General features: G+C 42.6%; 1 protein-coding gene across 2 annotated transcripts in view; it reads left to right on the top strand.

Moving 5' to 3' along the window:
• Positions 1–875: 875 nt before the first annotated feature.
• The window catches only part of MACO1 (macoilin 1), an 86,406-nt gene continuing 68,943 nt past the window's right edge, over positions 876–18,338 (top strand). The window contains exon 1 of one of the 2 annotated variants that reach the window (XM_074218085.1): positions 876–1,005. In XM_074218085.1, the coding sequence (XP_074074186.1) occupies positions 926–1,005 (80 nt within the window). In that variant the 5' untranslated portion in view covers positions 876–925. Of the gene's footprint in view, positions 1,006–6,072; positions 10,962–18,338 lie in introns of those variants that run through there. The other variant, XM_074218087.1, reaches the window with a different exon arrangement.

The following is an 18,338-nucleotide window of genomic DNA, read 5'->3' as shown; positions in this document are numbered from 1 at the left end:
CGCCTCCCATTGGCCTAGGGGCTGTCACCCTGTGGCGGGCGGCGGGGGCGGGGCGGCTTTGCTTTGTCATTCGTGCCCGGCGCTCCGGGGGCTGCGGCCCGGGTGTCCCCCGCGGGGGGCGGACGGGGGGCCGGAAGGAGGCCCGGAGGGCGAGCCCCTTATATAATGAGGCGCGGCGGCGGCCGCGGGGAGCCCACCGCGTGCCGCGGCCCGGGGCCCCGGTCACGTGCTGCTCCGTGCCAGATGTCGGATTGCAGAAACTTCTCAACGCGATATGCCGCATGACAGATATAACATGGCGATATAGTGTAATATAATAATTTAATATACTATAGTGGAACAGATCGTCACCACAAAGCATCATAGAAGATGTTATATTTATAGGGCCTATTTATAAGCCCCTATTTAAACGCTCTCTGATTGGCTTAGGCGCCGCTACAGGCCCCATGGTGATTGGCGCGCTCTTCTGTCCGTCAGGAAGGCGGGCTCTAGGCCCGACCGGATCCCAGCAGGCTCTAGGATTGGTCCCGGCGGCGGTGGCCGAAGCTCCGATTGGCCGACCTCGCCGTCGGTCGGCGCGGGGGAGGCGGGGCCGGAGGGCGGCTGGCCGTGGGGCGGGCGGGCCCCGGAATTGTCATTTCTTTGTTTCCGAAGGCGGAGGAGGCTCCGCGGCCCCCCCCTCCCCGGCCCCCGCCCCCCAGCCCCGTCCCCACCCCCTCCCCCCGGGGGCTGGCTCCGCGGTGACCGGCCCCAGGGTAGAGTCCAGGCCCGGCGCGGCGGCGGCGGCGGCGGCGGCGGCGGCGGCGGCGGCGGCGGCGCGGGCGGGCGGGCGGGCGGGCGCCCGGACAGGCGGCTCGGGCTCGGCTCGGGCGGCGGAGGCGGCGGCGGCGGCGGCGCGGGCTCCCGGCCCCCCAGCGGGAGGAGGATGAAGCGGCGGAACGCGGACTGCAGCAAGCTCCGCCGCCCCCTGAAGCGGAACCGGATCACCGAGGGCATCTACGGCAGGTGAGGCCCCGGCCCGCCCCGGCCCCGTTATGTAAGCCCGGCCCCACTAGGCCGCGCGCCCGCCGCCCGGCCTGCCCGGCCTGCCCGGCCTGCCCTGCGGAGGCGGGGCGGGGCCGCCGCGGAGGGGGCGCCGGGAGGGCCGCGCCGCCGGACCCCCACCCCGGGCGCTGCCCCCGACACGCGGCGGCGCCCACGGCCCCCGGGCGTGCACACACGGAGGAGGGAGACCCTCCCGCGGGCCGGAGCCGCGAGTGAACGGACCCTCCACACGCACAGGCCTGGGCCCACTCACAGGCGCCCCGACCCCAGACACGCACACATGGTCCGGGGAGGCCCCCACATACACCTGAACCCACTCACAGGCGCCCCGACCCCCAGACACGCACACATGGGCCGGGGAGGCCCCCCACATGCACCTGAACCCACTCACAGGTGTCCTGCCTCTCAGACATACACACATGGGCCAGGAAGACCTCCCCACATGCACCTGAACTCACTCACAGGTGCCCCGACCCCCAGACATGCACACATGGGCCAGGAAGACCTCCCCACATGCACCTGAACCCACTCACAGGCGCCCCGACCCCCAGACATGCACACATGGGCCGGGGAGGCCCCCCACATGCACCTGAACTCACTCACAGGTGTCCTGCCTCTCAGACATACACACATGGGCCAGGAAGACCTCCCCACATGCACCTGAACTCACTCACAGGTGCCCCGACCCCCAGACACGCACACATGGGCCAGGGAGGCCCCCCACATGCACCTGAACCCACTCACAGGCGCCCCGACCCCCAGACATACACACATGGGCCAGGAAGACCTCCCCACACGCACCTGAACCCACTCACAGGTGCCCCAACCCCCAGACATGCACACATGGGCCGGGGAGGCCCCCCACATGCACCTGAACCCACTCACAGGTGTCCTGCCTCTCAGACATACACACATGGGCCGGGGAGGCCCCCCCACACGCACAGGCCTGGGCCCACTCACAGGCGCCCCGACCCCAGACATACACACATGGGCCAGGGAGGCCCCCCACATGCACCTGAACCCACTCACAGGCGCCCTGACCCCCAAACATGCACACATGGGCCGGGGAGGCCCCCCACATGCACCTGAACCCACTCACAGGTGTCCTGCCTCTCAGACATACACACATGGGCTGGGGAGGCCCCCCCCACGCACAGGCCTGGGCCCACTCACAGGCGCCCCGACCCCAGACATACACACATGGGCCAGGGAGGCCCCCCACATGCACCTGAACCCACTCACAGGTGCCCTGACCCCCAGACATGCACACATGGGCCGGGGAGGCCCCCCCACATGCAGCTGAACCCACTTACAGGTGCCCCGACCCCCAGACATGCACACATGGGCCAGGGAGGCCCCCCCCACATGCACCTGAACCCACTCACAGGTGCCCCGACCCCCAGACATGCACACATGGGCCAGGGAGGCCTCCCCACATGCACCTGAACCCACTCACAGGTTCCCTGACTCTCAGACATACACACATGGGCCAGGGAGGCCTCCCCACATGCACCTGAACCCACTCACAGGTGCCCCGACCCCCAGACATACACACATGGGCTAGGGAGGCCTCCCCACATGCACCTGAACCCTCTCACAGGTGCCCTAACTCTCAGACATGCACACATGGGCCAGGGAGACCTCCCCACATGCACCTGAACCCACTCACAGGTGCCCTGACCCCCAGACATACACACATGGGCCAGGTAGATTCCTTCACATGGACATGGAATCATTCAGACCCACCCCCATCCCTCAGACATAACACACAAGAGTCCATATGTATATGCACACATGGGTGAGGGTTACCCCCCCCACATACACAAGATTTGGTGCCCACAAAAGATACTCTCCACCCAGACACACACAGACTTGTACCCACTCACAAACATCTCTACCCCAAACACACATATAACTGTGGGAGATACCCTGTCCCCCCAGAGGCCTGCACTCACTCACAGACACTCCACACTGATCAGAACCCACTCACACTCTCAGACACACACCAGGATGAGAGAAATCTATTCACAGATCCCTTCCCTCCAGAGACACACAGGGTTTACTCACAGACCATACCCCCAGAGATACATGATCTAGAAAGTCATTCACAGACCAACCCCCTCCAATTCCCTCAATACTTGGACTGGAGAGACTCACAGACCAAGGCCTACTCAGGGACACCACACAGACACAGACACAACACATCTCAGGACTCCTGGGAGAGCCCTCCCCCCTTCACAGGAGAATTCTTCCAGCTACTCCACCACAGACCACCCTTACCCTTATAAGGTGGCTCTCTTTAAAGAGGCAGACATAACATAAAGACACCCCAACCACCTTCCTCACAAGAGACCTCCCCCCCCAAGATGCCCTCAAGATATGGTCACATCAGCCCTCACCCGTGATACTGCCCATAGAGAGACAACTGCCTACATAGAGATACTTCCATCCTCACAGAAGATAGTCCCCAAAGACATCCCTTTCCTCCCAAACCCTTCATACACATATTCCCCATCATAAAAAAATCACCTCAAAACAACCTTGCAAATGTAGCCCTTTCACCACCCCACATGCTGCCCCATACATACATAGTCATCCCTTTCTTCCCTGGAGGTGCCCCCTAAAAACACTCCCATACACAGATGCCTACTTTTTCACAGAACGCCCCCCCAATCAGATAGCTTTACACACTTGCCATTCCTTACATGAGAGGCCCCTCCACGAGATAATCTACACACATACTTGGATGTTTCCTTCCTCACAAGGAAAGCACAGAAGACAACCTCTACACACCTGAATGTCCCTTTTCTTAAAGAGGAGGGACCATAAGACAACCTTCTCTACATATAGGCACCCATCTCTCACAGGAGGTTTCTCTTTAAGATGACACCCCACCCCCATCCTTTTTCTCCACAAGAAATTCTCCATAAGATAACTCCTTCACCTGATCTTCCCTTATGCACCAGGGATGTCTCCATGATACAACCTCCCTCTACACAGATAGCCTCTTTCTCAAAGTTAGGTCTCCTACACAAAGCTTTCCTAATACTTGACCATCCCCTTCCTCATAGGAGAGGACTTCCATAAAACAACCCCCAAACTTTGAAGCTTCTTCCTTAAAGGTCTGCTTCAAGACAGACACCCTTTATATATAAACATCACTATAACAGGAGATTCTCCTAGAAGGCAGCTTACCAGAACACCCCCCTTCCACAAACAAAGCCCGTACTCAGATATCCCTTGTTATAATCAGAACCTCTTCCAAACTCCCTAGATCCTCAGAATATTTTACTCCTGGTTCTCACAGGAGGCCCCCTACGTAAAGTCACTTCCTTTCTCATAGCTCCCCACACATTCATTCCCATTTTCTTAGAAAAGCTGCCACCAGGGTAATACCCCTTCTTCCTAGGAGGCCTCCATCCAGGGCCACCCCCTTTCACATAGCCTTCCAGATACTTATTTATTCAAGATATCTCTACATTTAGGACAACCCAAATACATAAAGCACTCCTTTTCTCATAGAGGCAAGACCCCATTTTTCAGGAGGCTTCTGAAAGAGAATTCTCTAGATACTCCCCTTTTTTCAAGATTATCTTCCCCATAGATTTCTCTTTCCAGGGAAAATGCTTCCATAAGATACTCCTTTTCTCACAGAGTAGGCCTCCACACATAGACCTATTTCCTGAAAGGGGAATATCTCCTTGCATCCATTCCCCCCTTTATCCCCCACAACAGGGCCCTCCCAGTATATCCCTTTACACACAGACACAGGGGAGCCTCCTAACTGAGGGGGGGGGAAGGAAAGTTTTTTTGAAAGGGCATTTCTGGATGGTCTTCTAGGACTTTTGATTTCTCAGAACTCTTGAGGATAAGTTTTTCAAGTGGGGGGGGGGGAAGATGGTGTTTGGCAGGCAGTGCCTTTAGTCTTTCCTGGCCTAGTTCAGAGGGGCTGAGGCTCCTCAGCCCCTCCACAGTTCTCTGGAATGGTGGGGGGGTTTTCTAGTCCATTTTCTTTTTCTGTTCCACTTGGGTACTGAGGGAAAAGCTGTTGCAAAAATCAAGCACCCTGGACCTAAGCCAGGCTCCATAGGGGCTACTGTTACTGTGCTTTGCTCACTGTAGACACTTTATTTGTTTGAATTTAATTAGGAAAAGAATTTTAACATGACAAAGAAAGTTTTTCTTGAACTCTTGGGACGGGAAAAAACTCCTTGGTGGGGCATTTGCTCCCAAATCTTGTGTCTTTTGTCCTTATAATCCATTCCCTCTTCCCCCCATTCCAAGCAACTGTAGCTTAAAGGTCTTTCAGGGCTCAGAGAAAATCTACAGGTTCATGGCAGTTTCAGCGTGGATCATTTAAAATCCTGGACCCTCAGTACGATTCATATACAACAGCTATTTTTGTTCTTCTTCATAGTGTTAATTCTAAATGGTATTTGTTTTGCTCAGGAAGTCTATTAATTGGAAAAGAAATTGTAGAATTTTCAGTGAGTTAAAAATTTACTAAAGTCCTCCTCAGCGTGTCTTAAACATTTGTTTTTATAGCCAGAGACCTTACAGGAATATGTGAGGTGACTGAAGACACCTGGGATGTCTATACACCTGTGTGTGTGTGTGTGTGTGTGTGTGTGTGTGTGTGTATTGGGGGGAGTGTTTTCTTAGGTAGCAGATGTTCCTGTATTATTTTTTAAAAGCATATCTAAGATCATAATTAAAGCAGAGTCCTAGAATATAATATGTCCTCATGTGATGACTAAGCAAGACCATTTCAACTAAAACCATAAAAAAGAAAAAAATTTCTCTTGATCATTTAAGAGTGTATATATATATATGTATATATATATATATATATATATATATATTCAGTTTAAGTTGATAGCTATAACTCTTGAATAAAAGAGCAGATCCCTTTGTTATTAAGAAATAGATGAAAAATTTAACAGGTGATTTGAATTGAGAATCAAATGTTCCAGAGTAAACAAAGTGAATAACTATGGAATTTGATTATCTGCTATATACAAATGGCATGACTTTCATTTGTCTTCCATTTGTAGGAAGAGTCAGGATGCTTCCATGTGATCTGTTGTTTCAAATTCTACATGCATTTTGTTCAAGGTCCATTGTCTTGTTACTAAGTTGCTGGTGGCCCTTTTGACTGTGAATTCTCTTATATAGTTGAAGATAAAGTTCTTAGGAAAGCTAATGAGTCTCAGGTCATCAATTTTTGAAACTTTCCCAGAAATACTTGATTATATCTGTTATTTCCTTCATATATGTTCTGGCACCTCTTGAAATGGTACATGAAAATGAATTTATATATTTCTTCTAGAAGCTGTCAAATGAGATCTTCCACTTATTCTTTATATTTTTGAGTGGATTATGGAGTAGTAGGATTAAAAGTTTCAGTGAGTCTCTTCTAGGTCAATACTGGTTTCTAATGAGAGTTTTATAGCAGAGTCCTAATGCTTCCAGTTCTGAATTGATTCTGAATGGTAAACTGAGGCAGCCTATGAACTTGGTTTTTTTAATTGTTCAATAAATTTCAGTGTGATTGGTGTCCTTTGAAATTCTATACATTTTAAAAGCATTCTTTCAGAGAAATCCATAGATTTGGCCAGACTGTCCAGGGGTTCCACAAGACACACAAAAAAGAAGTGCTATTGTAAATAATACTCAGAGCTTCTTGAATATCAGTAAAAGGCATCACAATTTCTGCTTAACATAAGTATTTCATATGTAAGATTTGGTCTCCCCAGCCACCATTTACTGTTGCCCTTTTGGTTCTCCACTGTTATTATTTCATTCACCAGAAAACTTTTCTTCTGACGCTGGCCACTGTCCTAACCAACAGAGGGCAGACTTCCCAGTTAATTTATCTTTCTACCTTTCATGGAGCCAGTGACTGGGTGGTGCAAGGTTCAGATTAGTGTTGTAGGAACTCAGAACTCACTTGCTGCATTAAAAGAGGTTCCAAGCAGATTGTCGACAATTTCATGTTTTTACAAGGTTTGGAAACCTTATTTTCTATTATAAATTTGCCAGTGGAGGTTTCAATGCTTACAGTATCAAACTAGTGTGCAGCTTTAACTTTGAAAGCTTCCTACAAGCCTATTTGATTTAGTCTTTAAGAAAGGTGGATATCATTTGACACACTTGGAGTCAAAATTTGTAGGGTCTTTCTTGCTTAAAAATCCATTTGGTGGTAAAATGGTCTTTTGAGTGGCTTTTGCCATTGGTCTTTCTAGCAATTGTAAATAAACTGTCTCTTGATTCAGGTATAGCTCATGGTCAATTTAGAGGGAGTGCTAGAAGTTTGCTTCAAGCTCAGATTTTTTTTTAAAGAAGTCAGATTTTTTTGTCAATTTACAATTAAAGACCTGAGAGAAATCTAAAGGAGAAAACATGTAGAATAAATCACCAGTTTGGAATCAGTAGGCACCTGTCTTTCATTCCTTGCTCTTATACTTATTATTCATACTCTCTGAGCCTCAGTTTATTCATCTGTAAAATGAAGGGATTTAGGATAGATGACCTTGAAGCTTTCTTCCAGTGCTAATCCTGGGATCCATCTGTTTTTATCGATTTGTTTTGTTGTTTACCAAACCCATGATTTCAACAGTGAAGGGGAACTTCGCCTGTTTTGATAACAGGACCTTTCTCTACTTGGGTAGATAGACTCCTCTGTAATTTATAGATAGGAAGGAAGAGGTGGAAATAACTTGCCATGGGTCACATAACTGGTAGTGGAACTTGAATTATTCTCTCTTTGGCTACTTCTCTTTCCCCTCTTTTCCAGGTTGTTTCTTATAGATCTGCATCTATTTTTATCAGGGTTGTGTGTGTGTGTGTGTGCCGTGGGTTCAGTTCCCTTCCAGATATTAGTATGTGATCTTGTCCATGTGATCATGTCACTTAACCTGTGTCTCAGTTTCCTTCACTATAAAATAGACTTGAAGTCCTCTGAGGTTTTTACCAACTTTGAATCTGGGTAAAGTGAGAGGGTTGCATTAGATGTCATCTCTAAGTTTTATGATAGCTCCTAATTTCTTTAATCCTTTGATTTTGTTTTTAAAACACCAGAGCATTTGGTTAAAGAACCTCATCACAGAACTTTGGGGTTGGAAGAGATTCAGAGACTATCAAGTTTAGCCCAGACCACTACAGGAATCCCTTCCACAGTATACCTGACAAGTGGCTGGTCATCTTTGGCTTGATGCTCTTGATCTAGGCAGAACCCATTGCTCCTTGAGGCAGCCCATTTTGTCTATGGAAGGCTCTAGTGGTTACCAAATTTTTTTTTATTACATTTTCTTACATTAAGGCCTAAATTTGCTTATCTTCAATTTCCATCCTTTGCTTCTGCCTCAGGGTGATGGTTCTTTAGATATTTAAAGAGAGCTCTCTTGTTCTCCCTACATATTTCAGTTCTCTGAGCTGAACATTCCTACTTCTTTCTCCTGAACTTCCTGAATCATGCTCTCTAAACCTTTTCCCCATCTTGGTTGTGCTTTTTTACTTAAAGTTTTGTTTGTAAATGTACATTCTAAACTGGCTCTCAGAACTGAATGCAGTCCTGGATGTGTTCTGACCAGGAGCATAATCACCTCCTGGAGCCTTTCTTGATGTTGCTTAAGGACACATGACCATTCTTGGCCATGGAAACTTTCCTGTTTCCATTTGAGTTAGCAATCCTCTTTCTCCCCCACATATTTTTAGACCCCCCCCATCTTATTTGTGAATTGGATTTTTTTTTTTTGGGAACCCAAGGATGAGTTCATCTCAATTAAATTTCATCATTTAGGATTTGGGCTGACATTCTAAGGCTTTTTTTTTTTTGCAAGGCAGTGGGGTTAAGTGGCTTGCCCAAGGCCACACAGCTAGGTAATTATTAAGTGTCTGAGGTCGGATTTGAACTCAGGTACTCTTGACTCCAGGGGCTGGTGCTCTGCTCTATCCACTGCACCGCCTAGCCACCCCTAACATTCTAGAATATCCGGATCTTTTTTATCTTAAGAGATAACTCTCTTATCTAATGATGTTAATGTGTTTAGTAGAGAAATTAAGTCAGCATTCTGGCCTGTTTATGGTTCCAAATAACTGTAGGAGCTAGAAGAGACCTGAGTCTAGGCCAGTTCCCTTTCATTTAATGGTTAAGGAAGTAGAAACAAATTTTTTTGTCCATCTTCTAAGGAAGGAGATCTCATAGCTACTTTTAGCGACAAGAATCGATTCTTGACTTCAAGTTTTTTTGTGCCAAGTCCACTCCTCTTCCCATGTTGCTGCACAACCCATTTTGCTTTTCCTTAAGACCCCTATAAATATCCTCTTCTTTCCAGAAATTTAAATGCTTCTTCATCTTGTTCTAAAACTCAAATCTCCTCTGGACTTACATTTTTTGCAGTAGCAGGAAGACTGCCTTTGGCCTTGATGGTTCATGTGTTGTGCATTTGAAACCTTAGATACCAATATTGCCGTCTCATAAGCTAAAAAGAACAGTATTCTGCTCCTCAGCCTCAAAAAGTATTCCATTAATGAAGAGAGACTTTTACCGAAGAACACCTAGCCTAGAAATGAGTGGTGATACTGATATTGCTTTGTTATATTTGGGAAAGATTGAAATAGAAATGTGACTTGATCTGCCTCTGGGTTCCTGGTTTGATCCATTTGGAAAAAACTGCTTGATAAAATTTTGACACTATTTTATACCTAGTTTTAAAAAGTGGTTTTTCTTCCCTGTAACTCCTTAGGGGTCCACCTTCCATTTTTGTAGATTCTTTTAAGTAACTATTACTGGATTGGAAGAGTAGGTCAGTTTTTTAAAAAGGATCCATTCCAAATTGTTTGCTTAAAAGCTTATTTTTATCACAATGATAGTACTTTTTCGCACAATTTCCTAATTATTTTCCTTGTGCACCATTTGTATCTGAAGATGAATTTTAATACTAGGCTTTATAACTTTATAATTATTTCCATTTTCATTCTATGCGTCATTGAATTTATATTCTGAGTTCCGAAACTGAGAAAAACTTCCTCCCTCTTTTTCTGTTTTGGAACTCTCAATTCTGAAGATCTTCCTGTTGATATTAACCCCTTGATTTTTGTCACTTTCTAGGCCTTAAGCACACTTTGACATAACTGTAGGCTTCTGAGGGAGAGAAGTTTCACAAACATAGTTAAGAGCCACAAAGTAAAATATTGTATTGGGTTACTTTTCTAAATAAAAATCCATACATCTTAGATCAAGTGATTGCTTGTCTTTTTCCTAACTTAAGCTTACTTATTGTATTTGGCTTGTTTTCAAGGATTGAGTCCAGAACTAGGAGTTAGCTCTTCTACAAGCTATAGAAGGAAAATTGGACATGCCTACCCAAGGAACATATCCTTTGGAAGGTGTTTTTCTCCCCATCAAAGTATCTTAAAATACCCAAGAAATGATTGTTACCTTAAAAATCTCATCTTCTGGTGCTGACCACCTAATTGTGAACTTTTAAAAAAATCCTTAAAGGCTTCTTCTATATTTTAATTTGGCTTTAACTTATTTAAAATCAACTCGAGACTCATATAGAATCTCTTTATCTTCCTTCTTGAAGGTACTGAGCACTTTTGTGGCTCTGGAGCTTATTTATTCTTCTCCTACACTCACTATTGAGTCGTGGGATTATGACATCAGAGGTAAGTTTTCCCACCCTCAACAACTCTGTTGTCTTTTCCTTTCCCACTCCCACCCCACCCCCTTTTTAACTGGTTTTTCATTTATAAAGGTGGCTGAAATGGGGCAGTCCCATCACAGCATCCTGGGATCCATTTCCTGTCCATCCTAGTGGAGGTGGCCAGAAATAATCTTTTGTTATCCTTACTATTACCTTGTTCATCTTCAAAAACACTTTTGAGCGCCAAATAAACCTCCCAATGCCACTGTAAGTACTTTGCCTATGTCAAAAATGAAACAATTGAAGATTCTCTGGAGAGATTGAGACTTTTCCAAGACTGTTTGCAGAAACCCCTATCAGGGCTAAGATTAGCATTCTTGCTTGAGTCTTCTATATGTGACAGATTTATCAGGGACCAGTTTTCCTCTTTTTACCTTTCTTGCACTAACCGTCTATATACTTCACATGTCATCATTATCTGTGGCCTTTTTTTTTTTTGGCATTCTCTTTGTTGACATGTTACATAGCAGAAATAGTACTGGGTGTGGAGCTAGTAGGCATAGGTTTGAATTCCAGCTCTGCTGTCTGGAAAATCGTGAATGAGTTATTTAATTACCCTCCACAGCAGTTTCTTCATCTATAAAAATGAGGGGGTTAGACAAGATATTTAAAGTATCTTCCAAATTTCATGGTACTATTTTTCATTTATATAATATAGATGTTTTACAGAAGCTACTCAAGGAGGTTGTTTATTGTTAGGTGGTTTTTTTTTTAATGGTAGACTGGAAACTGACCAAAAATCAGGTGGCTCACCAATGAGAAAACTTTCTAATAATTAGTTATCTGTACTTTTGTTATTTATTTATTATTGTTATTTATTATCTTCTTGTGTTTTTATCCTGTAAATAAAGATACTGAGGAGTAATCTTTCTTGAATTCTTAAAAGCCCATTACTCATTCATGACTTTTATTTTTTGGCTCAAAGATATATATTTATAAGGGACTGTATATATTTCAAAGTTGGCTCATGGTTGTTATCTAAATTGATTCTCACAAGCTTGTGAAGAGGGTAAAGGTAAAATGAAATTAATAACAGCTCTCACAAATTGTTGAAATAACACCTACATTTCTTGAAAACTTAAATTCTTCAAAGATACTAGCTAGTATTGGCTATTATTATTCCTATTTAGCAGATGAGGAAACTGAGAAACCAATAAATTGTGACTTGTCCTAGGTCATATAAAGAATTGGGGATGTCTGTCCTAGTCTCCTCATTTTTAATCCAGTGTTTTTCAACTCCACATGGAAATTATTACAATCTCTTCTGCATCATAAGTGCCCAATCCAGTTTACAGAATTGAGAACAACTCCTACTTGTATAGAGTTTATAGTTCACAACAGCCCTGTGAGGTGAGTGGCACAAGTGTGTTCTTATACTCATTTTATAGAGGAGGAAATAAGGAGTTGGAGGTTTTTAGTGACTTGCCGATAGGCATGACAACATGAGGTACAGCTGCAGTTTGAAACTTAGGTTTTTCTAATTCCCCATCTAGAAATTTCCTCCCTGATAGGGCTAATATGAGGGGGAAATGAAGTTGGATGGGAAAATAGTTTTGAAAAATTGGCCAAATAGATATGGTGGATTTTATTGTTATCTTACACATGATGAACAATACTCTTAGTCTTCACAAAAACTCTACTCAGTTCCTTTATGTCATGACAGTGGCCTAGAGTTTTTGAATAGAGGCAGTGTTGCAGTGGTGGACAGAGTACTATCATTGGATTCAGAAAGACCTAAGTTCAAATCCTGTCTCCTACACTTAACTATGGGATCATGGTCAAGTCACATAAACTCTCTGAACCTTCTGCAAAATGGAAGTTATGCCTGTAGTGCTTACTTGAAGGTTTTTTATGTGGTTCAAATTATGTTCTCTATGCAAGGGACTTTTCAAGTTTTAAATCACTATATAAATATCAGTTGATTATTGTTGAAGGTTCTGTCAGTGTAACAAGGTAAAACAAGCTGGAATAGCATTGAATTATAGATTCGTTGGCAAGTTGTATGTCTCTTATTCAAGGACCTGCCTAACATTCAGAAAAGGTCCTTTTAACTTGACTTGAATATTTTTTGGATATAGCAGCTAAAGAAGCCTTAAAACAGAGGGGTGGAAATTTGATTGGTGGAGGGAGGAATTCCTTTAGTGATTAAATCACTTATTTTAAGTAGTAGTATTGGTTATCGCCTCCATCTTCTTTCCTTTGCCCTCTTGCTTCAGGATACAGTCTGCTCAGTCATTCTTAACAGTTATGTGACTAGTCACATCACCCCTAGGAAGCCTCATTCTCTTCATCTGTGAGATTGTAGGGGAAATGGAGAGTGCCACTAAATGATTTCTAATGGCCTAGTTTTTATAATTGTGAGCATATAAATTCCTTTCATATAAGACATATATATGAATTCTTTTAAAATTTACTTTTGCAGTTGTGGGATTGCGATTCCTTATATTATTGAGGTAATGTTTACCACCAAAATAGTAATGATGATTCTATACTGAAGGTTTTGCTAAACACTGCATCTAAAATTCCAAACTTTGAATTTGCACCACTTGATCAAACCTGAAATTCTTCTTTTTGTATGAGTTTATGTAAGTTCTACATATTTTTTGTTTTTGTTTTTTCTAAAGCCTTCTTACCAAGTTTCAGAGCTTGGTGTTTTCCATCGGAGCATTCATGTTTCACATTATACTGTAAAACAATAGCAGTTGTTACCCACGAATCTTGGATTTTGGGTAGAATAATTTGGTGGCTAAGACATTATCAAGCAGTAGAATTGAACAAATTTCTCTTTTTTTGGAGGAGATGAGAAGGATGATAGGGATGTTTTCTCACATAAAGGTGAAGCTTCTCAGAGAAACCCTTGGGGTTTCCAATACATTTCATCAGGTAAACTTGACAGAGTCTGCATAATAAAGAATTTAGGTAGGAAAGAGAAAGAAGTCAGGAGATAAAATGTCATGGTGGATGGGTCCAGAAATCACAGAATGACTTCATCTCTTCCAAAAAGGAGAAACAGTCAATGAGAACTATTTGTTAATATCTGCAGTATTTTTTTTTCTTTCTGTGTAAACCTTATAATTGTGTGTTTCTGTGTTGGTGTTGCAGCATTCTACTGCCCTTCTCATTCCCTATTATCTCTCCCCACATCCTTAATTGCCTAGTGAAATTTTGTGGTCTTTTAAATATACCTTTTGGTTACTCCCAAACTTGATTCCTTTTTTGCAAACAAGTTATTTTAAGTGTTTTCATTTAAGTTGTAATTAGGTAATGACCTTGTCCTTGGCTCAGAAAGAACTTTAGAAAATGAAAGTTAGGACCCTGCAACAATCTGATTGTTTCTAATTTGGGGATAAGGCAGCTGACAATTTAAAGATGATTAGTACAGTGAAAGTACTTTGGATCAGGAATCCAAGAGACTTGACTTCTAGTCTCACTTTGACACAAGAGATTTTTCCTCTGTACAGTGTTGAGATTTGACTAGGTAAATGTCCCTTCCAGTATTGATTCTACGAGCTGTCTGTCTAATTTCTAAAATACTTAATAGAAAAAGTTGATTTTAGGAACAATGGGAGTAGACAGTTCTGTCTTTACTGAGATCTCTAAGCATAACATTTGTTGGGTATGTAAGAAACAAATGGTTATGGTTGTCTAGTTTAACTCTTATGACCCCTGAGGCTCCTTTCAACTCTGATATTCTGTGAGAAAATCTCAGTGAATATGAGATTCTCATGGATAACCAATAGTCACTGAGAGACCTGAGCAGGAATTTGATCAGGATAGGGGACAGCATGACTACCTTGGAAAAATTCCAGGAGGGGACAGTCAGCTGTATAATATCAAAAGAATGCAAAGAAGAAAAAGCAATTGAACCAAGGGAAGTATATCAAGAGCTGAAAAACATAGAAGATGAATCATAATCAAGGCTAAAAAGGCAAAGCAAAGGAAGAAAGGCAAAGGATTGAGATTTGTGACTCCTATATTCACACTGAAGTTTTCCACATGTTTCTGTTGTTTGAGGACCGAGGGGACTAAATGACCATTAGTTTTCCTGGAGAAAAGGTCAGGTTTTGAGGATTAATAGAAGTACTATCATTATTTTGTTGGCTAAAGCCATTGGAAGCAACAAATCTCATGAATGCAGAAAGAGAAGTGTCTTTTATTTGGAAACAATTAAAGTATAAGGTATCCAATAATTTTCTTCTCATTAGTCCAATGTAGAGAAGTGCTGCCAAACACACCAGGGAAATCAGTCCTGGATGGCAAAGGTAGAAATAGTACCATTTGGCAAAAGATAAGAACAGAGCTCAGGAAAGTAGAACAAACCAAGAGACCTAAGCCTTAGTTTGACTGATACTGACTTTGGGCAAGTTACATCCCCTCTATCCTCATTTTGTTCATCTTTATAGAAAAGGGTTAGGAACCAGAGGATCTCTAAGGCCTTTGAATTAAGTTAGAAGGGTCTAGAAAATTGATTTTAGGAAGTAGGTACATTATAGCAAAAGGGTAGGAAGAGAGTATTTGGGCAGGGTAGGCAGGCAAAAATTTTTTTGCCCTTTTACAATGTGATCAGTGGAGTTCAATTTAAAATTTAAATTTCCAGCATCATTAAGCATAATAATTTCATATCTTTTTCTTTATTTCATTGGCTGTAAGTATAGCAACCTATACTAATAAAGATTTTACCTTTCTGCCCTTGTTTTTAAAACAGAATGGTTGAAAAATGTCCTGTAGTAAATAATTTTCCTAATCAGGATTTTCCACCTTACAACTTTCTAAATCATTTGAAAGGAAAAAAATCTGAGAATCCTAAAGTGATTTAACAATTGCCAGTTTTCTCCTTCCTCTTTGGATATGGCAGAATCTTAGTTGATCTTTAAATGTGAGGCAAGATATATTCATTAAAATTGATACCCATCCTGAAATGTTAAATTTCTGAATCTAATAACTTAGATTATTTGGTATTTTTAGCCAGATTATTTGATACTTTGGGCTTTGTAGATACACTTGTAAATTCTAGAATATTAATATGTATATGTGTGTTGACATGGCAGAATGAATTATTGTATTTTATAAGGTTAAGTTCTTTTTGGGGGGGGGTTAGGTTTTTTTGCAAGGCAAACAGGCTTAAGTGGCTTGCCCAGGGCCACACAGCTAGATAATTATTAAGTATCTGAGGCTGGATTTGAACTCAGGTACTCCTGACTCCAGGACTGGTGCTCTATCCACTGCATCACCTAGCTGCCCCATGCCCTTTGGTTTTTAGAATGGTCTGAAAAGGTGAGCCTTGGAGAAACAAGTTATAGGACCAAAGTGCATGATACTTCCAAGTGCTGTTGCACCAGATTAAAACATAATTGGGAAATAGTAAACAAAATAAATATGCAATATAGCATAGATTGTTACTTTCTAAGTCAAGATGTGGCCCACAAGTCTCCTTTCGTATTTCAGTTTTTTAAAAAAAATTTATTTAAGGCAATGGGCTTAAGTGACTTGCCCAAGGTCACACAGCAAGGAAATTATTAAGTGTCTGAGGTCATATTTGAACTTAGGTCCTCCTGACTCCAAGGGCCTGTGCTCTATCAGACATTAGTGACTTAGCTGTGCCCTTTCCTATTTTATTTTAAACCCTCTGTTGCAAGGTACTGCTTTGTCAAAGACTTGTCTTTCATCATCATGGAGTCACAACTACGCTCAGAAATTTCTTAGAACTGGCAGTTACCAACAGAATAAAATCTAAACTCTTTAGATTGTCATTTAAGGTCCTCCAGTACAGCTCCAACTTGCTTTCCCAGTCTTGTCTCCTCCTATTAGTCACAAACCCTGTGCTTCGGTACAGTTAGATTATTTTCCCATTTCCAGGCCTGCTCCTCATCTCTCTTTTCCCAGTGCCTTAATTTTCACCCACCCAAACGCTCTATTTCCTCAACTCTGTCTTGTTGCAATCCTTTGAGACTCAACTGAAAGATTACCTTCTTCATAAAACTTTACCTGACACCTATTTTCCATAATTGTCCTTTATATAGTATATATATATTGCAACCATTTGGAGTGCTCAGCCATTTTCTGGTCTTTTCTGTTCACTCTCCTCCATGAGCTGCTGGGATGAACTTCTCTCTCCTCTTCATTTGTTTCAATCTTATTCCTTTGAACTTTAGATTAAATTCCCCTTTTTTCAACAAACTTCCCTTGATTTCCCAAACTGAAAATAAGGTCTCAAAAGTTTCTGGATCTCTTCCTCAAGTGCATTCTACATTACATTTTGGGTTTGTGCATTTGTATGGTCTCTTATGAGACTGTAAAACTCTTAAGGGCAGAGATAGTCATTTTTTAATCTTTGCATTCTCAGTACCAAGCACAAGGTCTGGCAAATAGTAGGCACTAAATAAATACTGACTTGCATGTTGTTGTAACACTTTGCCTGACTAATAATAAGGCTCTTAAGGGGAATAATCAAGGTCAGGGTCCATTTTTGTATTCCCCCAGGCTAGCACTGGCTCTTATGTACAGTTGGACTGCAATAAATACTATTTTATTTAATGAGAGAGTTGCATTTTTAAATGATGCCAAAAAAAGATTGATTATACCTGAGAACACTAAAATTGAAGTTAGTTGTTGAAGAAAAAATAATGTAGGTAAAAGTACCCTCTATCAAGTAGTCAAACCAGGACAGAAGAATTGACAAAATATAAGGTCATTTCTTCTTGTTCTTTTCTAAGTGTAACACTGAATTTTCCCTTCTAATTCCAACACACTTTCATCATTTGAGTGATTGATTGTCTTTAAATGATGAAACAATGATGCTTCATGTTCCATTGGGATCCTGCCACAACCCAGGAGGGACAGAAAGCAGGGGGAATGTTTCTTATCCACCTGGGCAGTGGTAGATATATAACTAAGACACACCTTTTTATTCATTCCAGAACTGGTTCCCCAGAATACTGAAAATAATTATCTTTTCGATCTATTTTTTAAAAAATGCTTTAGGAATACTTCATTAAAAGATATTCATTCCTCGTTAAAACAAATAAACTTGAAATTGGAGGAAAACTGTTTTAGTGCAAAATAGTCTTTCAAATCATTCAGCAATAGGGATCAATTTTACTTATCTCAGCTCATGAAGAATCTTAGCAGAAACCTGTTTAACTTTTCCTTGCAGTGAATTGTGTTTTGTGTTTCTTCCATCTTGCTAGAAGACTTAATGCTTTTTAGTAAGAATGAGGGCACAGTACTCCTATGGACAACAGGTACAGCAAAATGAAACTGAAAGGCAACCAGAGTTTATGGATTACATAGCATTGCACCCCCCCCCCCACTTCAGTCAGCAGAAGCTTATCATGCTGCCAGAATATGTTCTTAGTGAAAGTGTCTCTTAGAGATTAACCATATTTGACAAGTATATGACGTACTGCTGGGCTGTCTTACCTGTAAATGCAGCTAATTATCTTTAAAGGCTCTTTACACCTGAGCTCTTTCACCTATATAATCTGAGTCTCTGTTAAAAGTCCTTATTATAGCATTGCCGCATTATGGTCTGGAATGAGACCTGTGGCTGAATTAGTAGTGCAACCCAAGTTCTGGTAGGTCCTA

Source organism: Macrotis lagotis, chromosome 1 (genome assembly GCF_037893015.1).
Source record: "Macrotis lagotis isolate mMagLag1 chromosome 1, bilby.v1.9.chrom.fasta, whole genome shotgun sequence".
NCBI lineage: Eukaryota > Metazoa > Chordata > Mammalia > Peramelemorphia > Peramelidae > Macrotis > Macrotis lagotis.
The sequence above is the reverse complement of the archived record's forward strand: the minus strand, read 5'-3'. Positions and strand labels throughout refer to the sequence as shown.